The 25,185-nt window shown below is 42.2% G+C and overlaps 1 protein-coding gene across 1 annotated transcript in view; it reads left to right on the top strand.

The window, feature by feature from the left end:
* The window catches only part of ADAMTS5 (ADAM metallopeptidase with thrombospondin type 1 motif 5), a 39,966-nt gene extending 16,849 nt beyond the window's left edge, over window positions 1–23,117 (top strand). The window contains exons 3-8 of the mRNA XM_041460443.1: window positions 6,333–6,500; window positions 10,184–10,467; window positions 11,581–11,764; window positions 12,196–12,371; window positions 13,015–13,190; window positions 16,496–23,117. Of these exons, the coding sequence (XP_041316377.1) occupies window positions 6,333–6,500; window positions 10,184–10,467; window positions 11,581–11,764; window positions 12,196–12,371; window positions 13,015–13,190; window positions 16,496–17,060 (1,553 nt within the window). The 3' untranslated portion in view covers window positions 17,061–23,117. The remainder of the gene's footprint in view (window positions 1–6,332; window positions 6,501–10,183; window positions 10,468–11,580; window positions 11,765–12,195; window positions 12,372–13,014; window positions 13,191–16,495) is intronic.
* Window positions 23,118–25,185: the final 2,068 nt, after the last annotated feature.

Below are 25,185 nucleotides of genomic sequence, written 5' to 3'. Positions count from 1 at the left end.
GGAAGGAATACCCTGTCCAACTTACAGCAAACTCTGCTTCTGACTCCTTCAGTAACAAATGAAACTGAGAACAACGTGTGTGATACTTAAAGGGGTCTTTTGATGTCCGTAGAAGAGTCAAAAAATCCTCCCACTCCTTGTTTTGCCGCATGTGCTCATTTTGTGTACACTCAAAAGTAACCAAAGACAGCAATCTTGCCTTTGCCATGTTCTGCTGAACACGCAGCCCTTTGATTTCCAGGCTGTCAAGATAAAGCAGATAAAGACAGGCTTCAGACCTGACAGCTACAAATCTCCTGGAGCCTTTCATTTCAAGGGGGATGCATTGCCAAGGGCACAGAGTCTCACAGCCACATGAGAAAAACAGTGGAGGTTGTGACTCTCATATTAGGTTTCCTTCGTGACAGATGAAGTTTAGGCAAATATCCAGGTAATCGTAATTAGGCAGATTTGCTTTCTTAAAACAACAAAAAAAACCAGAGAGTACACTCATCCAAGTCTTCTCTGCTGACATACATCAGGAAAATTGCTTGATTCCTCCTCTTTGAACCTTTTTTTTTCAAAGTTCTATCTTAATTTCTGCTTGCAAAAGCTCTCAAATTAAGCCTTCATGAACATTTGATTAAGAGGAAAGGTGGGCAGACAAAGAAGCTGAAGGTGGGGCAGAAAATTAAGCTGATGCCACAAAAAGCAAACATCAGCTGTCTAAAAGGTTGCTGGTTAAAATTTTGAATAAAAATTCTTGGCTTGCCCAGCAATATTTTTATTACCTTGTAATGTTATATAAAATACATCATTGCTCCACCTGCAGCAGACATGGTGCTTAAAGCAAACTGTAAAATTCTGTGTTTTGCCTAATATTTCACAGCAGTCATTATCAAAAAATATGTTATGGACGTGGTTTAGTGGTGGATTTGGCAGCGTTAGGTTTATGGTTGTGCTCAATGGTTTTTTCCAACCAACCTGAGTGATCTCTGATTTTATGATCCAAAAAGAAGTTCAGTGTTCAGCCTGGCCTCCAGCCTTGCAGGGTAAAGCAGGGATTGCTTTCCTCCTTGGCAGGGAGATAATACCAATCCAATAATGTAATTTTTGTGGGGGGCAGACTTCTGGTGCAGCAGACAATGCGATTTTTACATTCCCACAGAGTTCATTCATTTACCACGAGCTGCTGTGAATTGTGTCCTTTCCAAACTCCTCTGAGTTGAACAGGTGTGAAATAGGTGTGTCACCATCTCCTGCTTCTTCATTCAAATGAATATTTCTCTTCTACATGCCCCATTAATTAGTGCAGCGTGGACCTCCAAGGCCACATCTTTTTAAAGATTATTTAATTCTGTGTGGACACAGTGGTCTCTGATTGCCTGGGCAGAACCTTGCCTGGGAATTGCCTGTCTGACAGGGCTGATGTGACTGTGATCTCCCACAAGTCTGTTACAACAAGCCAGCTCAGCACAGGTTTGTTTTGTGTAAAGTCTGCAGCACTGGTGGGTAAATGTCTGATTGGATTTTTTTTTTTTAATGTCTGCTCCTGAGAAGAAGCTGCACTCCAGACTATTGTTTCATTGAGTCTGAAGAACTCTTCTAAGCCAGAAATATTAAAAACTGCCTCTGGGCTGGAGATTTAAAAGAGAGAGTGATTTTTTTTTTTAATCCTTTTTCTTTCATAAGTGGCTGATAGCAGTCAAAGAAAAAAAAACTGGAAGTAAAAGTCAAGAATAAAAAAAAAGGAATGGCTAGTTTTATATTCTATGCAACTTTTTTGTAAGCTTGTGTAATTCAAATCACTACTGTTTATTAAAAAACCACCAGCTTTGTTAATTGTTATTGCTTAGGTCCATCATGACTTCAAGAGGATTCCTGAGTGATAGCAGCATGAAGTTCTTCAGAAGGAGTCAGAAACTCACAGGAGTTAGAAAAACAGCCCATGCCAGAAGAAGTGGTTTTATTTTGACACAGTTCCCACGTGCAATCTTTGTTTAGCCAAGGGAGAGCAGGAGGCTGATGCACAAGTGATTATTAGCCCAAGGAATGTCGAGCCAGGAGCTTCCTGAACCCCGATCCCACGAGAGCCACTGACTCACGGGGGAACCTGGGACAAATCTCTTGACCTTCTTTTGCTCCCCAGTTGTCCCAGCTGGAAAGGAGGTGAAAGGCATGACCTCACTGGCAAACACGTGCTCCATCCGAGCTGGGCTCCTCTGAGAAAACAAATCACAGTGCCTGCAGCACTTTCAGCCTGCTGTGTCACCTTGCATGTCCCCTGTGGTCAGAGGGAGTGCAAGAGCAGCTCTTTGGCATGCTGTCCAAGGTCTTGTCCAGGAGACCCACCTTGGTGTGTGCTTTAGCAAAGCCTGGAGTCGGCTTGCTCTATGTTGTGGGTATTTTCTGCTTTGTTTCTAATGCTTGAAATGCCAGTGGGAAATGTATGACAGTAATTTTGTGTGCTGTTCACGTTCACTCAGAGAACCTCTGCAGATAGCCTGGAACTGTATATTAAGAAAAACCAGAAATATCCAGACTCCAAGAAGTGTTTGAACAGTGCTCTCATACACAGGGTGGGATTCTTGGGGCTGTCCAGCAGGGCCAGGAGCTGGACTTGGATCATCCTTGTGTGTTCCTTCCAGCTCAGGATATTCTGTGATTGTGGTTTGCTTCCCAGTGTTCCTGAGAGTAAGAGAGCTGCTTCACCACACATCCAGCACAGCTCTGCTGCACTCCTGCTTTCCCTGCAGGGCTCTTGTGTCCTGATCCTTAGAGAGGATCAAGGTTTTAACTGACTTGGCATAATTTCTCTGAAGTATTCCCACCTTGTATTAGGGATATACCTCCCATTGCTGCAAGGTGTAGGGATCATTTTTGAACCCATTGCAGGTGTTGGCCTTCAGCAGGGAAAGCTGTGAGGAGAGGGTGCCACTCCATTTGGGTCTTTTTGGAGTTGGAGATGAATTTACAAGCAGGCCACCTCCTCCTTGGCTACAAGAGGGCAAACCCTGCCTCCCCTCCATCTGTTTCCTTCACCATTTCGTGCATTCCTACAGCATAACTTAACCAAACACCATCCTGCTGGTGAAATTGTATTATGTCATTTTCACTCAGTGGGAACTGTCAGCACCAGTAAGATGCTTCATTAAGTAGAAAACAGCAGATAATCTACAAACCCATTCTCAATCAGTCATCATTTTACACAGCTGCTGGGAGCCTTTTCTTTTCCTTCAATAGCCCAGTTTGACGTTCGTACTCGTACAAAATGGGGTGGGGCTAAAATTGGCTTTGTTTTCAAAAGCCTTCTGTGTAAGATCTGTATTCCTCGAGTCTTCTCTTCTGTCCAGAGCTTTCTCCAGAGCTCTGCTTCCATGCAGGGTCACTTGAAGGATCAGCCTTTCCAATTTGGAAGGGAAGAACCCCACCAGAAAATGCCAGAAACCACCCTCATGTCTTGTAATAACATCAGCAGGGTTTCATGCGTGTGGAGGTGAGGAGAGACTTCTTGAAGTAGGAAGGGAAGTGTCCCTCCCTTAATTTTTGGATGCAAAAGAATGAAGGGTACAGGTGTTAAAAAGACTTTGCTGTTCTCATTTCTGTGCCAAAAAGAGCAAAACGTAGCCAGGCAGTATTTAGAGATTACACAGCCCTGTGATATTTTGAATTTTGATTCTTTTTAATGAAATGCGAAAGCAGATTGCAGCATCATTGGGAGTTTGTCATATGCTTTAGTCACTTCTGAGTCTGGTCAGAGTACCTTAAAAGGCAAAGTTAGAACAGGGAGAAATTTAGATTGTGGTAAGAATTAGGAATTTTAACTCCATTAAATCCTTCGAGAGTTGCATTCACAGTGTTTGTGAATGTGTTTGTCACCCCAGGAGATGTGCATACAAAATTCATCAGTATGGAGAGCTAAAATCCATATATTTAATGCTATTATCCTCATTAACATCACTGGGGGCTAATTTAGAAGCCCAGACACTGACAATCAGAATTATGTATTTTGGAAATTATTCACTACTTACTGCTTCTTTCCTTATCATGATGGGTTTTTTCAATTATTTTTGAAAATTTTAAACATAACAAGGGAGACTCACAAATACTCTGGGAAGCTTCTCCTCCAAGAGGCTGAAGTCTGCCAAGTAAGTGACTTGGTTTTTGTCAGGCAGTGGAACAATGGCCTGATTTAATATGACAAAGTAGATGCTGCTAATGAGGTGTGTCCTCAGCTCACCCCATTTATCACTGTAAAGCAGAGAAGTTACCCTGCTCTCTCATTGAAGGTGAATCCATTAGCCTGACACTTTCCAGGAGATGACCCTGTTTCAGATTCCTCTGCTTTTGCCAAAGTATTTGGGATGAAATGTTCTGTGCTGAATAGTGGCCTGAGAAGCATTTAATTTTATTTATTTACTCTGAAATTCTCCACAGAGGCTGTCCAGCCTTTTTCTGAGGAGGGAGGCTAAATTGCAGCAGTGTTCTAAAGAAATCCTCAATGTCTCTGCTCAAAGTGAGGAGCTTGACATTTACCTGCAAGCTTCCTCATATCCAAAGGATATTTTTTTATTTGTCTCTATGAAAGAGAAAAAAAGAAAGAGAAACTCAAGAGCAGCCCAAGCTGCAGGAGCATTAACAGGCTGTGAATATGTGCTCTGTATTGTTTAATTATGAACTTCCATGGGCTGTCCTGAGCAGAAAATGAACAGTTCTGAAGAGTGAAGTGCAGTTCTTCAATAAAGGGATTTGTCTGGAGAACAAAACTGCATCTTAGATGGGTGAAGTGCTGCAGAGTGGTGTGGGAAATGAACTTGTAGAGAATTTTTAAAGTCTGACAGATGATGGAAACTGCCTTCTGATAGAAGATGGAAATGGAACTACAAACAAGTTTCAAAGGGTGGCCTTACAAGTGAGACTAGATACTTTAGAGAAACAGAACTATGAAAGATGCACTGTAGTAGGACCCACGAGGGGTAATTTTAGATAATTGGCTTTAAGGCATTTACAGCATGGTGTGACAAAAACTGATAGGCCAAGAAACACTCATAGTGTTTTGTAATGAGGAAATAGTTCACTTCTGATTGTAATGGTGTTTATTATAACATCTGTATTGTCTCACCCTTCTCATGAGACTGAAAATGGAGTAAAAGTTTTTAAAACACCTCTCAGTTTCCCATCTCCAGGTCAGAAAAAGACCTAATTGATAGAGTGGTACCAGAGGCTGTGACAAAGTGCAGTTCTGCCCTGCAGGACTGAAAGCTCCATGTCACAGAGCTCTGGAGAGTTCTGAATGATGCTGTAAAGTGCTGAGCACTCTGAAAAATTACATCCTGGAGCTGCTGCTGTGCACCCAGCTATCACTGATATCCCACGCTGAACCAGTGCTGAATGCCATGGGATGTTACTCAGCCAAACTCTTTGGATCAATGCTCCAGCTTTTTTTATTCACCTAGGGCTGTTTAGTTCCAAGGTAAAGACTTAAAAATTAAAGTCCTTTTCCACTGAGACACCCTCATTGCCTTATTTCACAAACATTCTGCAGTGAGGTAATTTCTACAACTGTGAGCAGTCTTACATATACAGTGTATTAAATGCTCAGACACTTTTAGAGAATTTGCTCTGTAGGTTAGAAGTGGTGCACTGATTATTTGGTTACTCTGTCAGAGGAATCTGTCAGTTTGAAATAATAATCTTAGCAGGGAATTGTTTTGCTCAACACCAGCATTCGTCTGGAATGAAACAAAGCTGTTGTCATCTCTTCAGAGCAAGTCTTTGTGTGTAGTGCAGTATCAGATTGAAACTTGACATGTACCTCCTGATATTCAGTGTCTCAGTGCGGCACAAAAACAGCTTTATCTGTCCTTATATAGGAAGTATTGCCAAACAAAAATGGCTTTACTTACCTGAAAAAAGAAAAGGCCAAGTCTTGCAGAATGTGTCCCTTTCAGGGCATCAGGCTTTTTTTTCTTGCAGTGGCTTTGTCCTTATTGTTAAAGCACTCTTGGTTTAGCCCTGCATATCTTATTAATCAACTTTTGGCTGAAGCTGAACATTTGGAGCATTAAGTTCAGCTCTCTGCTGCTTTATTCCCATTCATTCTTCTACCCTTTGTTTAGTTGCATCTTAAATACTTTTATTTTTAGCTGTTTAAAAAGATGTAGCACCTTTCTAGACAGTTGCAGAGCATTTTCACAAAGTTTTTCTTGCTGAAGGTGAATTGGAGAAACAGTAAGAAGTCAATTGTTGATAAATATAAATGAGTACAGCTCCCTTCCCTCACACGATTGTGAGCTCCAGCTGGTAAACTCTGGATAGTCATATAATTTAATTAATTTGTTTCATTTCCACAGGGCACTTGCTCGGGCTTTCCCATGACGACTCCAAGTTCTGTGAGGAGAACTTTGGCTCCATGGAAGACAAGCGCCTGATGTCCTCCATTCTGACCAGCATTGATGCTTCAAAACCCTGGTCCAAGTGCACTTCAGCAACTATCACAGAGTTCTTTGATGATGGCCATGGTACGTGTTATCACTCACACCGTGGCAGCTACATGGTACTGCTTACTGTCAATCTCTCTTTTTAATGAGAACATTTTATGGCAGCTTATTTGCTAAATATGACGTTTACTCCTCGGGGAATAAGGACAAAAATTTTGTTTTCCAAAAGTAGAAATGAAAAAGCATAGTCTTCAGCTTCACTCTGTAATGAATTTTAAAGTCTTCACTGTGCTCCCAAAGCAACTGGAGTTATTAAACAAACCACTCAAATTCCAAAATGCTGAGATAAAAATGACATAATTGAGGGAATGGATCAAGTTGTTATGGTAACCAAAATGCTTATGGGTAAATGTATGGTGTGTCTGCTGAATGTAAAGATTTGCTTTTAAATATTTTGTTGGCTGATTTCAGTGCTCCCTGAAATATTTTTCTCTGACTGACTTAATTTTTTCTCTCAATTTTATTAGATCCATTAATCAGTACTATCCTGTTTTATGGTCCATATTGCTCTGGCATTGATTTAATATTAGCAAATTAATTTCCACAAATGAAGAGAATTTTCCCTTTTGAGTTACTGAGGTAACTCTCCCACCACCCATGAATGACCTCTCAGAGAGTGTAAGGAACTGGTTTCTCCTCAGTTCATGAGTAGCTATCATTTAGGTGTGTGGTCTTCAAGAGTTATTGATATGATGAAGTTATTCATAGCAAATTTGAACTCTCATCATGTAGGTCTGTAGTCCTCTGGGAATTAATTGTATTGCTAATGCTGTTGGTGTGAGTTCAAATGCATATTTAAGGAATCTTTTCTTGATGGATCAGCCATTCAGAGACCTTTTCTAAGTAAAAGTCTTCTATAGAAATTTATAATTTCCCAGTTGTTTTTTTTTAATCACAGATCTGTCCTAACAGAATACAAACTTCCATTAAGTTGAAGTGGAAGTCAATAATTTGACTTCAATATGAAAACTTGATCTGACAATCAATGGCCTCAGCAGCACTGGGGGCAGAATGGTGCTGAATGACACCATAAACTGATTTTGCTCAGCAGTGGAACACCTGACAGCTGAGTGCACTGCAGACACCAGCATTGCATGAATTTTGAGATTTTGAGACTCAGCTGAGTAAATCCCAATGGAAATGTCTCCTCCAAGGTCAGCCAGGGGGCTGAGGAGGATGAAGGTGCTGCTTCCCTGTCTCCTGGGGCCTGCTCTCAGAACAATAAACAGCTCTGTCATGGTATCACCATTTTTTTAATGCTCACAAGATGACCCCAGACGACAGTTTGACATTTAGGAAGAAAAGGCTCGGTTCTTGTCCAGAGGAGAGTGACATTTATCCATCTGCTTTTAGCAAAGCCTTTCCATAGGTACTAATTGCCTTTATTGTCATGCCAACCACCAGGCTGTGGGATGGTTGCTTGGGACTTGGTGTGTTCAGTCCCAGTGCTCTGTGCAACCTGGAACAAGGACTGTTTGTATTTTAATTAATTTATATCCTGCTTATCTGCTTCCTGCACAGATCTTGTTCCGCCTTCTTTTTATTTTTTCCCCCAAGATATATTACACATGGCATTGAGAGAGATAATGAGATGGCTTAATTAGCACTGTCAACAGCCAACAATGTTGCTCTATTCCAGGGCACAAAGATGTTCTTTAGTGCCCAGGACCATTAAAAAGAAAAAAAAAGGGAATAGCAGTATGTATATGCTCTGGATGTTGAAATGTAATGCAGAATTGAAGCCCTCTCTGCCCTCCAAGCAGGAGGCTGGACCAGCTGGTGGTAAAAACACCTGCAATTCACTGCACCCTGTCCAAACACAGACACTGCTACAGTCTACCCATGGAAAGACTTTTTTTTTTCCTGTGGGAAATCCTTAGGGGCCTTCCCTATCTTCAGTTTTGAATTTATCCTGTGAGATCCTCTGGAGCACCTGGCTTTGTAGGGATTGCACAACTTCTCTCAGTTAAGGAGAAGTTTGGATCTCATTCTCCTGTGTTCTGGAGGGGAAGAAAAGCTATATTTGCTATGTGAGCTTGTGAAACTGAAATGATTGACAGATGAGTTTATGCAAGGGTGAGACTTTTCTTTCCTTTTTCTCTAAATTTGTATTTCCAGTTGAAATGAAGTGTTATTATGGTGTTTTAAAATACTGAAAAACAACTCTGCTTGGGAATTTGATAAACTTAGGCATAGGTACAAAAGCAGTGTATAATACTGAATATTGACATGCTACAGCCTTCCCATCACTGCCCTCACATTTCAGTGGCTTCCTCCCTTCTCACAAGAGGATTTCCACTGCTGTTTACTTTTACAAAGTGTATTTTTGCCCAAATATATGCAAAGTATGTCCAGAAGCTCCAGGGAAAACCTTGCTCCTCATCACATCTCTAATATTTTACACTACAACAACCCAGGGCATTTTTAATTTATCTCATGACAGCTAGCACTGGCACACCTTGTCTGCATTAAAAATTCAGCATGATCCAGATGAAATACAAGACTAGGGTAAATCAGGGTCAGCAAATGGAACAGGTTTAACAAGACAGTTTTTGGTTGCAAGTCATCACACAGAAGGAATTTTGGGCTAATTGGCATTAGTCTTTAGCAGAGCAGAAGTTGCAGTAAGTGTGTGTTTTGGAAGGAAGACTCAAGCTATTGAGAAATGGGGTATTTGGTTTGCTTAAACTCCCTGCCATTGCTTGAAATTCTATTCCATTTTGTGTAAATAGTGAGGGTTTTATAGATAGGCTTTTTTCAGCCATGATGCAAGTGAAGAGCACTGGTGTGGGTTCCAAATTGAGGTAAATTGTGGTGAGTTATTTTGGCCGAGGATGAGTGAAGCTTGCCCAGACCACATATCCCTTTCATGAAGTGTAAAAGAGGTTACACTGAATAAATAGTTCTGCATGTCAACAAGTGAGGTTTTCAATAGTGAAAAAACCCAGCTATCAGAAGATACCTAGAACATAAATTTGAATTCTCATTTTTAGAGTGTGCCAGACAAATCTTGACCACTGCAGACCTTAAAACACAAATACAAATCTTTACATTCATGCAGTTTTTTCTTCCTGTTATTTATGAGTTTTTGTATAAAATGGATAATCCTTTTCAGACTGGCTCCATAAGCAGCCAAGTATCACTCCTTAGAAGAAAAGTGCAGTCCAGCTTCAGTGGCAACATTAGTTTTGATACTAATAATTTTGCTATTTTTCCTTTAGCCTGGTAGAAATTTTGATTTTTCGATCTGTTTTGTTTGGGTTTTTTGGCCTCATTGGCTACAAGTCTGTGCTTTTTGATTTTTCTGGCATCCCTTTAGAAGCTTTACTATTTCTGACATCCAGATTTAAAACTCAAATTACAACTGTGCTCGCTTTGAGTCTTGCTTACATGAGTCCAGCTCGCTGCTTAAATCACAAACGGATAAATAGCATGGAATGTGTTCCTAGTCTTGTGTAAAGGATTGAAAGGCCAAGAGGGTAAACTGGGTAAACTCATTTACACCTCAGGCTGGGAATAGGCAGCTCAGCAGCAGGGTCAGAACACAGTGGCAGCAGTCTGACCTTGTGAAAACCTGATGCCACCAGAATCTTCACATCACCATCCCTCGAAGGAGGCTCGCTGTCGCCCGAACGACTTCGCGGCGCCGCCGGGAAAAGAACAGCAAAAACCCGAGCGAACAACCCCTTGTCTTGCTCTTGTAGGGAACTGCCTGCTGGACCAGCCCAGGAAGCACATGGTGGGCCCCGAGGAGCTGCCGGGGCAGACGTACGACGCCATCCGGCAGTGCAAGCTGGCGTTCGGCGCCGAGTACACGGTGTGCCCCGGCATGGACGTGTGCTCGCGCCTCTGGTGCGCCGTGGTGCGCCAGGGACAGATGGTCTGCCTCACCAAGAAGCTGCCCGCCGTGGAGGGAACCCCCTGTGGCAAAGGGAGGATCTGCCTCCAAGGGAAATGCGTGGACAAAACCAAGAAGAAGTACTACTCGGTAAGTTACCCCACGGGGATTGGAAAAGGTGATCCCTCGGAGCGGGGCTGGTTTTTGTGGGAGTCAGATGGAAAGCTGCCTTGGTTTTTTAGCTCATAATTGGGGTGTTGTTGGTGAGGTTCAGGAAGTGTATTTTCTTCCTTAAGGAAAGCCTTCATTCCTGGAAAACTAGACAAAGCGATTTTCCCATTCAGTAAGTGGCACTTAACAGGACATGGCTTTCTGACCTGGCACGGAAAGCAAGATAAATCTCATCTCCACATTTAACTTACAGCTCTCATCTGAAAGGCCCCAAGGCCCTCATTCTAATGAAGAAAAGGACAGATGAAATTAATCCAGAATATAACTTCTGGATCAGAAAAATTTGTGCTTCCAGTGACAAAGAACCCGTGTACTTTATATATCTGAAGAATCCCCAGCCCCATGAGAGCTGTCAGCTGCACAGTTCAGATACTTCTAAATTCTCTGGGTAGACAGTAGCCCCTTCTGTTGCACCCACAGAAGAGATGTGGACTTGCAGAGCTTTGTGAAAATATTTCCAAACTATGGGAGCCATTCAAATCAAGATACAGCCTTTCTAACAGCATTTTTAAATGGATTTCTGTACCCTTTTATATGGATTTCTATGCTTCTACATGATATTGGAATACTATAGACAGTGTAGAGCTGACAACTCCATCTCTTGCCAGTAATTCCAGGCAATACCTACACATCACAATATCTGGATTTAATTAATCTCAGATTAGCAGTAGGGGTATATTCTGGGAGTTGAACCCCTTGCAGCAAGTTTAAGGGGCCTTTTTGGTAGGAATAGCAAAAATTAAGAGAGCAGCCCATGAAACTGTGGGTGTGTTCTGTGAAGAGGCTGAAGGTGGAGCAAGGCCCAGCGTTGGCTTTGCACCCACAGTGCAAATGAGACATCATCAGCGTGCAGATAAAAGATAGAAATTAACTTTGCTGGGAGAAGGAAGGTACCTAAGACCTGTTATCCCTGAATAGCCAACTGAAGGAATTGCCTTCACCTGAGGAAAACATCAGCGGTGACTTTGAGGTAACAGCTCCATTGATGCTTGGATGACGAACTCACCTCCTGCCGTTCCATGTATTTTTCAGGCTTCAAGCCATGGCAACTGGGGATCCTGGGGCCCCTGGGGACAGTGCTCCCGTACCTGCGGAGGGGGAGTTCAGTTTGCCTATCGCCACTGCAACAACCCAGCCCCCAGGAACAACGGGAGATACTGCACGGGCAAGCGGGCCATCTACCGCTCCTGCAACGTCACCCCCTGCCCCGCCAGCGGTGAGTGCCCTCCTGCTCCAGCCCTCCCTCCCTCCCTCCACAGGCACTGAACACTGATTATCTGCCCGGAAACCACACAGCAAAGGCTCACTGTGGCCTCCCCAGGTTGTATTTATCAAGGCAGGACGTTCAGCGTTAGTACAATATCCTAATTCCTCACCCACACCTCGCCCTGGATGCCTTAGAGAAAGTGAAAAAATTCAGTCCTCTAAAATGAAACATCATGCAAACTTTAGGCCTTTAGTGCTTGTTATGCCATTGGGAGATTTCCAAGCTAAAACAGTAGAGGGATTGGAAGGCCAGTTCTAAGTAAAGAAGTGGTGTGACATAACTTAAAAATGATGTAGGAAAGAAATTGGAATAATAGATGGACATAATGATATTTGCAGCGTGGTCTGAAATAGCCACTAATGATGTGAATAATTCCACAGCCAAATCCTTCCGACAAGAGCAGTGTGAAGCAAGGAATGGCTATCAGTCTGATGCAAAGGGGGTCAAGACTTTTGTGGAATGGGTCCCCAAGTATGCTGGAGTACTGCCTGGAGACGTCTGCAAGCTCACCTGCCGAGCCAAAGGAACCGGTTATTATGTGGTATTTTCTCAGAAGGTAATGGCAGCTCCAGTCAGGATTTCAGTCAGCTTAGAAGTGTCCCATATTTTAGAAATCTTTCCCTGCAACCAGGGAAAAGAATCATGTGATGCAAATATTTAACTGTGATCAGATATAAGGTTTTGATCCAGTGGTTGTACCTTAGGGCCAGAAAATGAGATAAGTTTTTCCATATCTCAGTATGTGAATGCATGAAAATTATGGGCCTCTCTCTACTAGGTTGTTTTCAGTAGTGGCTAAAGGGCTTTCTGCCTGGAGTTTTCTGTCATTATGGGGTTTTCTGGAGGAAAAAGAGTATGAGGAGAAAAGAGTAAGTCTAACCCTGAGCTATGTTTAAGGAGTCCAAAGTAATTCCTAAAGAACCAATTAGTATAGGATAGTTAGTGGTACAGACATGACTTGTGGTCAATTTGTTCTATCAGATGCAATCCAAACTGAAAGTTAGCTGTCCTTGCTTTTGTCCTTTCGCTACATTTCATCTTCTTTTTTACCATCAATTTTAGAGAAGCTCAGTGTGATCTGTCAGGGGAGGCGACCTGCTCCGAGTTGGTGACTTAAATAAGGAACTGGGTTTTGCCAGGTGGATCCAAACCCACAAATCTCTGTGGCAGTCTGAACCAAGTTTTATTTGCTTGCCCAGGTCACTGATGGCACGGAGTGTCGACCCTACAGCAACTCAGTCTGCGTGCGAGGGAAGTGCATCCGAACGGGCTGCGATGGCATCATCGGGTCCAAGCTCCAGTATGACAAGTGTGGGGTGTGTGGAGGAGACAACTCCAGCTGCACGAAAGTCATGGGAACCTTCACCAAAAAGAGGTACTGATCTCAACAGCAAAGTGCACCTTGTTGTGTAAATAGTTACTCTGCTTGCTTTCTGTCTCTAAATGCAATTTGCTTTCACATGGGGGAAAAAACACACTGCCTGTAGCTTATTGCAGTTTCCAGATGTGCACAGCTGGCTCCTAGCATTACCCTGAAATTGGCAAAGCATCAACTGGCAAAACATTGCACCCAGCTCATTTCTGACACAAAGTGCCAGTGAAGCAGGTGAGCACCAACAGGAATAGCAAGTCATGCCATTTGCAAACCTTGCTGCATCAGATGGATTGTGGTTCCTAGAGGACAGAGGAAAAGGAAGAGAGAGGTGAATCAGAAAGTTGTTGGGATCAGAATTATCTGCATCTGTCTGAAATTTCGCATTTCCCACTTGTTGCTGCAGTAGCAAGTTACACCCTGAGAGTGCTTTTTCATCTCATCTGTTTGAGTGGCACTGAGGACTTCCCACCTGATCTTGTGACAAACATTCCTTGTATTAGAAGTGCAAAGGAGCAGACAGCTGTAAACACCTTCCTTAACAGCTGAGAGAGATTATACCAAAAATTGCCTTTTCCCACTGCTGAGTAGGTGTGGAGTTCAGATAAATAGATGAGATATCAGAAATGCCATAAGCTTACTCATGACTATATCTTTTCATATCCCTTCATGTCCACTGGCATAATATCAATCTCCAGATGGATTTTTTAAAGTCAAAATATTTATAGCATTTATCCATGAGCCATTTTTCTCTCAGAGTTCACATTCTAACTGTAATAAAACTTAATACAAGTAAAATAAATTAACTCCTGCCATGGTTTTCCCTCACCACACTGGGAGCAGTACTGATAGGCCAACCTCAACTAAGTCCTTTCTGTCAACTAATTTTTTTCCCTCTTCAATTCTTAAGATCACAGAAAAATTGGGATTTTTATTCATCATTTATACAGATACCAAGATCTCAAAGGACTGATTTACACATAGAAACTTTTAGTTGACAGTTTTTACTCAGAATCAGTGACTGTGTTAAGCATCTTTTATATATGAACTTGATTTTATAACTTCCAAATTCTTACATAGCATGTTGAAAGCTACCAGAAGTTGAAATCTGACTCCTGAAATGATCTTTTATTTCTATACATTTCAACAGACTGATTAATAGCAGTCAAAAATGGCTTGGAGAGTGAATTTATTTTAAAAATAAACATAACTAATCTTCTTCTTGGTAAACCAATGATTGCTCACCTAATGATGCCAAAACACCTCTGCCAAAAAGAGTTGCTTTCCAACCAAATTAGTAATTACATAAACCGAATCTTTTCCAATTTGTAAATACTGGGATGTCTGGGAATGTCTGAGTGAAGTTGACAGTGGGAGATGTATTTCATGTGATTTGGCAATAATCAAGCTCCAGGAAAAAATGTTAGAGGGGCTCCATGAATTTCAGGGAGGCCAGATTTGTACCATAGATACACTTGGAAATGGAGAGATTTATTATAATTATCCCCGTGAAGTTACCATCTTACTCCTCAAATCATGCCTTTAAGTGTCATGAGACTGGCCAGAGGGTAAATTTATGTTCTAATATGATTTTGATTGGACTTGGGACTGCTGATTTATTTTTACTGGAAAAATTGTTTGGGGCAATTCTTCTCTGGGAGTAATTGACGTTAAAATAAACCCCTGATTAAAATAGTGAAATCTTAATTGTCTGTAAACTGTTTGTACAGTTTTGTTTGAAAGGGCAGTGCTGGTAGGAAAATCATCTTTCCTCCACTGAAAAATGGCAGCTCCCTTGTTGCTGTCCACTATAAACTTCAACAATCTGTACAGAGCAATTTAAATGTACAAGGCAAAACTAATACTTCCCATTGCAGACAATTGCCATGACAACATTTGTTTGTGCTTTTTTTTTTTTTTTCTTTTAAAGCAGGCAAAACAGAATCTCCTGGGAAATCTGCTTCCTAGGGTTTTTGTTTAAAAAGCTGTAAAGCCAAATTATCAGAAGTTGGGAAAGAGGGGAATTAATCTGCACATGCTTCTCTGTGCACATGGAGCATTACAGCTCTTCGTGCAGACAATTTGAATTTTCCAGGACTGCTTGTAGGTTTTGAACAAATGATTTTGTAACTTTAATGACATGTTTGAACTGAGTTATTCTGGCAACTCTCATGTAAAAATATTTGTGCAGTGCTGTAGAGCAGAGTCCCCAGCCTGGGATTCACACCACATTGCTCCAGCTTTATGGAGGTGCTAAGTCAATGGAGTCTTAAGTCATTGTCCCATAACTGCTGGAAATAGCAGGGGATCAGCACAAATGTTTCATTTGTAATATGTGCAGTCTCTACTTGTGCAGCCAAAAATTCTCAAAATTAGCAGTCTGTTCTTTAAACAATCCCAAAGGAGACGCCATCACTTTTATGTATTTTTCATGTATTTTCTCATTAAGCCATTCAGATATGAGGTGCTTTGAGGATGGCTTTGTCACAGGTTTAGGAATGAAAACACATCTCCAGTGTCCAGCTGGTAGCTTGCAGCTATGTAAAGCTTTTAAATTGTTTTCTATATATCAGTAAAGTTAAAATAACATACTTGAGATAGTGATAAATTCCAGCACGCTTGCAGGTTTTGAATGCTTGTCACTTTTGGTAAAAGAGTTCAATCTCTTTTTCTAAATCCCAGTTAAGATAGTTCATAACTAGTGGCACACATGAAGCCTTTGGGTGCCCCTCTTATTAGGCACTTGACGATTAATCTTTGGCTTTATAAATTTCAAAGTAAACAAATTTTTTCTCGGTGATCAAGACTATTTTTAAATGTTCCCAAGGTACCTCTACCCAGCTGTTCCTCTGCTCATGCTTTCCTTAATCATCATTATAGCAAAGACAGCAAGAAACAGCTGTAACCAATGCATATCTCATTATCTTTTCCTTGGCAGGCAGCGCGTGCATCGTATTTCATATCTCCCACCCTTTGCTGAAATCTATAAGCTATCTGTTATTTTTCATTCCTCTGGTATCTGACCCACGTCAAACTGTCCCTAAAGCTAAAGATTAAGCAATCTGCAAGAAGTGCAGTAGAAACTGCTTGGGGAACATGAAGAACGGCACAGCAGGCCAAGAGCGGAACCTGGTTTAATTAATCTTAGGGAAAATCCAGGTGGGCTGAACTGAAATGAAGCAAGTTGTTGTTGTCCATAGGTTGGACTGAAAGATCTGTTCCAGCCTGCTGGGTCCTGTGATTCTGTGTCATGCCAGTGACTTTGTGAGGCATTGCAGTGACACTCTTCCTTCTTTCCCTTCCTCCAGCAAGGGCTACACGGACGTGGTGAAGATCCCGGAAGGGGCGACCCACATCAAGGTGCGGCAGTTCAAGAGCAAGGACCAGAGCAGGTTCACGGCCTACCTGGCCCTGAAGAAGAAGAACGGGGAGTACCTGGTCAACGGCAAGTACATGATCTCCACCTCGGAAACCATCATCGACATCAACGGCACCGTCATGAACTACAGCGGCTGGAGCCACAAGGACGACTTCCTGCACGCCATGGGCCACTCGGCCACCAAGGAGATCCTGATCGTGCAGATCCTGGCCACCGACCCCACGCAGCCCGTGGACGTGCGCTACAGCTTCTTCGTGCCAAAGAAACAGGGCCAGCTGGCGAACGCCGTCCCCGGCGGCGGCGGCAAAGTGACGGCGCCGGCCGCGCAGCCCCGCTGGGTGACGGGGCCGTGGCTCTCCTGCTCTCGAACGTGCGACACGGGCTGGCACACCAGGACTGTGCAGTGCAAGGACGGGCACGGGAAACTGGCCAAGGGATGTCTGCTCTCCCAGAGACCCTCAGCGTTCAAACAGTGCTTGCTGAAGAAGTGCTAACCGGTGGCGGGGAGCTGCTTTCGGAGAGGTTTGAGTAAGCCGCTGTTGGCGTGCTGGTGGCAGGTCTGCCCACACAGACAGAAGCAAAGGCTTCAAAGTACTTGTGTTCAGTCTCTAATTATGGGCAGAATCTGCCTGTTTGGACCAAATGAAGATGTGCACTGCTTTAAATAACGGTAGGGTGGTCTTAATACGTCAAAGAAAGTAAGCGTTAAAGTTGTTATAAGCCCTCTGTGTCTGCAAAAACGTAAAATAAAATAATGCAAAAGAAGAAAAAACTAGTGAATGGAGGATCCTGGGATATTTGAAGGTTACAGAATCATCTCCCCTTTTTCACCTACCTCTGCTACAGTTATGTCCTTAGGAAACGTCACATGTCCCCATGATCCCACAGTAGCTTATTTTATACTGTTTTGTAAATATGTTTCAGTTGGTATATCACTTTATATCACTTCCTTCTATTAAAGAAATCAAAAGACAAATTACATAAGCAAAATGATTGACCAAAGTATATCTGCAGCCCTTGTGGACTTGGTCCATCCTTCGTAAAGGGCCACAGATGTTTTACTGGAAAATGAAGAGCTTGCTGCTGGTTTTAAAAAGTGATACCTTTTGGTTTTGACAAAAGGAAATACGTTTTCGCGGTAGGAATTTCCTGACAGTGTATCATTAATGTCTGACAAATCCTGTGTTTCCACCCCAGAATTCTCAGGAGGAGCCTTGCAGAGCAGGGAAGCCCCCATTCCCCCAACAGCAGGAGCATCAGCAGCTCCTCCTCGTGTGTGTGTGTCAGGCATGCACCCGAGGAGGAGCTGGCTGCAGGAGGGGTTTGTGTACGCTGTGCTTGTAAACCTGCCTGTTCCAGCTGTGTCACAGCCTGGGCTCCTTGTTGTCACCGAGCAAGAGCTGCTCGAGCTGCTCCTCTCCATGAAACAAAGGCATCCTGTGCTTTGTAGAAAACTAGTTAGAGAACCAAAACTTACAGGTGAGGTAATCAAGTGTTTTCTAACTCAGATATTCTGAGGCTGTGTTCAGCTGCTTTCTCTGGTGTTTTCTCTATGGCTTCTGCCTTGAATTTAACAATGTGTAATGTACCTACATCTTTTCAAGAGGCTCTCAAGGTCAAAAAAACACAGCAAGCAGTTAATATTTTATCACTGTTATGTCCATCGTGTCTAACTCTGGTATTCATCTTACCAGCAAAAGTTTGTAACTATTTGTCTTTTTATTTTTAATTGTTTTGTGTGTGTTTTGGGGTTTTTTTTTAAAGCTCTAGAAGGCATTCATATTTTGTATATCTACCACATTTGGGAGGAAGAGGGGTCACTAGGAAGTCAAACCACATCAGGATGTGGAGGACTTGTCCAATATCAATAAGACTGTTTCCACAGCACAGGCAGTAGCTGGTAACAGTTTTCCTTGGCAGCAATTCCTGAATCCTGTTATTGTCTTGTGGAAGTTCTGTGACTGAGGCTGGGCATTTCACCTTGTGCAGGTGGAGGCCTGAGAGCAGCCCTGGTAAAATTGCTCTCTTTAATATCTCTTTAATAATAGGCTTTGAATTAGACCCTAAGATAACAGGTGCCAAAATAAAGGGTAAAAAAACCCACTGATGAAATAGACCCCATCTTTTACTCCTTTGTTCATCCACACAGGAGAGCAGGAGACTGCAGGAGGATTTTCAGACAAGCCTCAGCTCTAAGTCAGTGGTACTTGAGCACTGAAACACCTCAGGCTCTTCTGAAAATCCCAGGCATGAAATCAGCAGGGAAAACTCGCTGGAGTGTGGAGCAAGAAGGGCAGGTCTGACTCCAGGCTGACACAAACATGTTTTTGCAACTGTGGCATGTTTGTGTGAACTCTCAAAAATCATGTGATGATTTCAAAACAGCGTAGAGTTGCTACATCTCCAACTGTGAAATCTGGAGAAGGATCTGGTTTTTTACCCTGTTTTAAATAAACAGTACCAAGGGCAGGGCCTCCTCCTCTGTTAAATGGATTGCCAGCAAATGTTATTAATCAGCTTTCAAAAATGGTGTGGCCTTCTGTTCAGGAGAAGATCCTGTGCAAAACTGTGCATCTTGAGGAATACTCCCCATTTATTCTTGATCCCAATTGTAAGAACTGGTATCAAGGCTCAGATGATTTGCACAGTGATGGAAAGTAAACATTTATGCCTCCTCTGCCTGTTAAAATAAGATCACTTCGAAATGCCTTATTTTTCCTTCCAAGTAATCTAATTTTGATGCTTATATGTGTATTACACATGTCCTAGGACCTCTCCAAAACATCCATAACAGATAGAAACCATCGTGAGAGGAAAAAATATCAGGAGATTGCATGTGTCTCAGCATAGACAACATTTGTCTCAGCATACAGCTGCTGCATTAAGTGGTGTTTGTGTTCTGTCATTGTGGAGACAGAACGTGCAAGTATTTGTGTTTGCATCATGGTAATAATTTATTGTATATTCAGCAGGCTGAGTAAAGCTTTTGGATGCTATCTAGGCATGCCATATGCGGGTATAAATTCAGAGCTTCTTTAGATCACGAATATCTTCTAAAAATGAAAGAGTTTACTTAGAAATAAATCCGAGAACAAACCACTGCAGTGATTTTCACCAGTGTAGCAACGAAGCAAATTCACATGGCAAAGATGTGAGGAGGGAAAGGGGACAGACCAAGGCAGGACCTGAAAAATGTCAGGTAGAGGGTAAGCCAACACTTGCTTTTTCAGGTGTTCCCAAATCAGAGTGCAGTTCCAAACCTTGCCTGTGGCAAGGCTGTCCCACGTACCTGATGAGTGAAGAATTGGTGCAAGGTCTGCTCTCAGCTGAATCCCGTGTCACTCACACTGTGACATCATTGTTTACATTTCTGCCCAGTGTTGCACAGCTGGATTCATGAAATGCACCAAGGGGATGGAAACCTGGAATTGTGCTCTTGGCACAGCCAGGAACCATCTCAGTGTTAAATTCACTCTGAGACACGCTCCCTTAGGTGAATTTGGAGCCCAGAGCATCAGTGGGGTTTACAGCATCTGCTTTGCAAGTAGGATATTCTCATTAGGAAAAAGCCTGGCATCTTTGGTTTGACTGTGTACGAGAAATTAAGTTCAGCTGCCCTCCTGTGGAAACAGTTTTATCACAAGGGGAAGAGGGAATAATCTTGTGGATTAATAACAACTGTTTAAAAAAAAAAAAAAAAGCAACACAGCACTGAAAAAAATAAAATAATTTATTGTTTTTACAACTGGTATGTGAACGGATGTAATGAATTTATTTATTCTTATTTAACAAAATACCAATTGTGCAAATTCTATATTTAAAATGTTTTGCTGTCGTCTCTGTCTCTCTTTCTGGCTCTCTTTTAATTTATGCTTCGGGTTTGTGTTGAAAGTACACCTTGTGAGTTTACATAATATATGGCACTGGTCATTTTCTGTATGATTTTATTTAGAAGACTTTCTGCATGTATGTGTATACACACATGTGTAGATGTATATTCTTTTTCTGATGCCACCTTTTCCTTCGAGAAGTTGTAGCTTTTTAGTTTGATGACACCTCATGCTCCAAGCTCCTTGGTACACTTCAAGAAGCTCTCAACAAGCAAGTCCCAAAGGTCTGCGGGCCAAAAAAGCCCTGTAGTGGCTCCTGAAGAATTCAGAAAACAGATTGGTGTCTCAAAGGCACGTGCAGTTCATGCTGGAGGCCTCAGTGATTGACCCCCAAAGCTGATCCTACCCCTTGCTTAAATTGTAGCAGAATTTCAGTAACTGGAGTCCTCTCCATGGGAGTGAAGTTCCCCTGAGCTGCCAGCACTCTTCTCTCATGCAGCTTCTTATGTTTAAGTGACAACACTAAAGAGAAAGCTCCTGGGTGTCTCTGTAAAATAGCTTGATAAACATATGATTTGGTTTATGAGGACTGAACCATTAAAAAAGCTGGTTTTTTTCTATGTTACCACTGTTTATATACATATATAAATATGTATATGTGGCTATAAAAAGTCAAAAGCCCGACTTGGAAGGCTTTGAAGTGTTTTACTTAATTGTATTTCAGCTCTTTGCACCACATCGGGCAAAATTAGATTTTAAAAAACCCAGCAAAGCATGTTTCCATGAGAATAATACCTGTTTGCTTCCACTTTTCTTCCAGTTCAGCTAGTGCAGACCTCAAGGGAACTAGAATAGGGTGCAGTATGAGGGGAAAAATGTGATATGGACAAACCTCCAGCTTTTCTGCAGTCAGTTCAGTGACCGACACAAGTGGCTCTGCGAGGGCAGTACCACAGCCTGCACACAAACAGTTCCACACTGCTGAAGTCACCTTGCTCCCCAGTGCCCACCTGAGCTAAATTCCAGCTCTTTTCTGCCACCCAGGCACTGCCCAAGCCACGGGGCTTTAGAGGAATTATGGATGGCCAGTGGGTGATGCTTCCTCTCAAGGCTCAATCCAAAATGCCAGGGAATACAAGGCTGAGCTTTGATGATCTTAAGGACAGGCTTTGAACAGGGTTTATCATTAATTGTGGGCTTTCAGCAGTAAGTTCAGGTGAATGTTTCTCCTCATGCCATGCTGTTGTCACTGAGGAAGTGAAGCCTATAACAAGAGGCGAAGTTGGATTCTCTGGGTATAGGCTGGAACTTTCCGGGGAAAAAAAAAAAAATTAACGTGGTTTGGAGAATTTTTTCCCTTTTTTTGTGAAGTGATTTGATTTTTATAGAGCTGCCAGAGTGCCTCACTGCATTCATACTTCCCATGTTCAACATTTTCAAGGGCTTTTTTCCTATGGGTGCCCTTGTATTAACTTAATTAGTTAATTCTTGCTTCGAAGAACAATGCAAATGCAGCTATTTCTGGTTTATTACATGCACCAGCAATGTCTCTTAATGCAAGAGAGATTATTGGGTCCTCAGCTGGCACCCCAAAAGGGGTTTTGGGGCTTAGAAGGATTAACCACAAGCACAAGTTTTCAGTGATAAAATCTGAAAAGCCCTAAACACAGGTGAGTGGTGTAAGAGCTCCTCCCCACACCACACCAAGCACCCCAACACCACCCCACTGCTCTGCACTCTCCGAGTCACAGGACAAAACTCACAGCGTCTTTTGCCCTGGAAGTTGTCTGTGGAGGCTCAGAGCCAGTGTAAGGACAGTAAAATCCTCTGCACAAACATCAGCCTGGCACAGACCATGTTCAGACACCCGTGGCTGAGTGCAGGTGCATATTTTGTGTGTGTGCTTGTATGTGAGTATTTGGGTGTCCATAACTCCCACTCCCACGGGAAAAAAAGTTACACTGGGTTTAGTAATGCCTACATAAATTTAGAGTTACTTCATGGCATCATTTGGCTTTGCTGGAGGTGCTTCAGACTTGCACCACTGTGACAGCATCGTTTTTTCGTTATTTATAGTAGCTGGTTTACACAATTTATCATGTGAACTGTGAAATCTGCAAATAGGTTGTCTTATGAAACATAGTGACAGGCATACAGGCATTGTTAAAATCCCATCAGATACAGGAAATATGCTGAATTAAGTAAGTTGGAGACAGGGTATAATTCTGTAGAGCAATAAATTTAACTTCTATTGCCAGGTCATCTGCTTAGCATCAGATAAGAGAAAATGAACAAGGTATTGCAGGCAAGACTAAGGGGAAAGCTCAAAGTTTGGGTTTTCTTTGTTTCCCGTGCCTCTTTGTGCACTGTTGGTGTCAGCATATTGTGGGAAGTCACTTTGTCACCTGGCTGAAATACCAGTACCCCTTCAGAAACCAAGATGTGTCACAAAACCTACTTTTCATCCTAGTCTTTGTCTAATCAGAGGGAGTTAATATTTTTAGAGCACCACTGTGTCAGCAGGTTTACATCATAAAAATATGTTACACAAAATACAAATACCTTTGAAGTGAACTGTGCAAGGTCTACACTGTACAATGACACACAGAAGGCCAATATTTTGTTTTGTAAACCATTATATATGTATAATTTACCAGTTGTAATCTCAAAACACTTGACTCTGTGATTTCAGTAAAAGTAATAAATACAAACTGTATCATAGGTCCAAAGGATTTGTTTATATGGTGTATCTGGGGGCCTCTGTTTGCTCTTTGTGCCCCACTGCAGGCAGATGAGCATAAAGATCTTGAGCATAAATTTAAGACATCAATATATTCTATATGTGCACACTGCATTTTAGTTGTGGTGGGGTGGAGTTCTAAAGTGTTTTGGGGAGTTGTGAAACAGCAGGAAAGTGCAGAAGGTGGCGTTTGTTATAAGATTCATTATTATCCATCTAAAGCAATCTCAAAGCAATAAAGACCTGCCAGAAGGGATGGTGTTGGTGCACTTTGCATGCTGAGGTGGTGGCACAGAAAGGTGAGAGGTTTTTTGGGGAGACAGAGCTGCAGATACTCCAGTTGACGTGTGGCTCTTCAGAGGCACTATTACAAAGATTTACTTTTCTAATAGAACCTTATAATTAATTTTCCATGCTGATTTCTCGCTTATCCTTTCACATTCCACAACACTACGCTGGGAGCTTTTCTTGTTCCCAAAAATGGTGCTTTCCAAAAGTATATTCCCAAAAGTAAAAGCAAACTCATCCTGTCTAAATCTTACCCCGTGTGTGTGTCTAATCTATTGATTGCTCCCATTGTTACGAATTTTGGATTTTGCTTTCTTGTGTTTTACAAATTGTGAATGAAATTGGTTTTTATTTACAGAAACAGTTTATATATGCTCAGGAACATCTTTTCTTCCTAGGCTGTTAAACAATGGCAGTGCAGCTTTACAGAGCTGTCAGTACCTACAGAGGGGCCCAAGCTCTTTCCATAAAAGTCTTTACACCACAGGGATGCATCAGTGCCTCCTCCACAGCTTTGCATAACAAGCTGCAATGTCACCGTGATCATGGCAGCTCCTGTCTCCCCAAAATTCAATTTTCATTTCCCACTTCAGAGTTTGCAGTAGCTCAGAAAAAGCCATTACTGGCAAGGGAAATCCATTGGTGTACAAATCAAATGGAGCAGACACAGCATTACAGACTTTCCCAAATGTCCAGCGCTGCCATAATCCAATTACTGTGCAGGGACTGTTCTGTATCAGGAAGATGAACTCATTCTCTCTTAATGCACTTTCCATCTCATCATGTGACATTTCACCTCCTCAGAAACTATCTGTAATTACATGTGAGGAGGGAGATCTTTATTCTCAAGATTCTCAACTTGTAGATCCAAATCTCAGTCTTAGGTGGGGATGCAAGATGGATTTGATCCAATTTCAGTATTCAAACCAATCCTTTTTTTTTTTTTTTTAAGAAAAAAAAAATCCATTTTGGAAACCTCCAAGTACATCCAGTAATCAAACTAAAAAATGTACAAGTCTTTCCACATTGCTTATGCTGTTACCTCATTCTCCAGTACTCTGTGAAGTTTAAAGCAATAAATCCATCATACTTAGACCACTCACCATTCTAAGCTGACCCAAGGACAGGGTTGAAGAGCAAGAGCATGGGAAAAATAATTTAACAAAGCCAAGGAAAAAAGACTCTTTTCCATGCTTGGGAGGGCCAGGGCGGCAATCTCTTTGCTTTCCTTTGATTATTCTGGGGAAAAAACCCACATCTAAGTGAAAAGTCACAGATGTTTTCTTAAGCAGCTGCTCAAGAAGGCTTTGTTGTAGCAATCTAAGGCTGAGCTTATTAACACAGCCATTTTGGCCATTGGCACCGTAGTGACTGCTCCAAGTGTTGCTAAAGAAATACAGTGAGACAAGGAAGTTGGACGAAATTCTGGAACACGTAGGTGTGGGAGAAAGAAGGGTGAAGAACCCTTACTCCTGAGCTTTAAGCTGCTGGGTAGCAGGTGCTGCATCCTTTCAGTGGGATGCCTCCTATGTCTGTGGAACATTTTGCTTATGATCAAAGGCCAAATGCCCTGGTGAGGTTTGCCGATGTGAATTCTGCCCTCGTAACCACATAAGGGCCATACTCGCCTATTAGTGCACATAAACTACATTTGGGGAGGGGGAAAATGTGCAAATTGCACCTGACTGGCAATGCAGCAGGGAGGCCCATGGGGAAGCAGCCCTGAAAAGCCATGGAGGTACCAGAGAGGAACATCACAGT

Source organism: Pyrgilauda ruficollis, unplaced genomic scaffold, assembly GCF_017590135.1.
Source record: "Pyrgilauda ruficollis isolate IOZ18807 unplaced genomic scaffold, ASM1759013v1 scaffold143, whole genome shotgun sequence".
NCBI classification, from domain to species: Eukaryota; Metazoa; Chordata; class Aves; order Passeriformes; family Passeridae; genus Pyrgilauda; species Pyrgilauda ruficollis.
The sequence above is the reverse complement of the archived record's forward strand: the minus strand, read 5'-3'. Positions and strand labels throughout refer to the sequence as shown.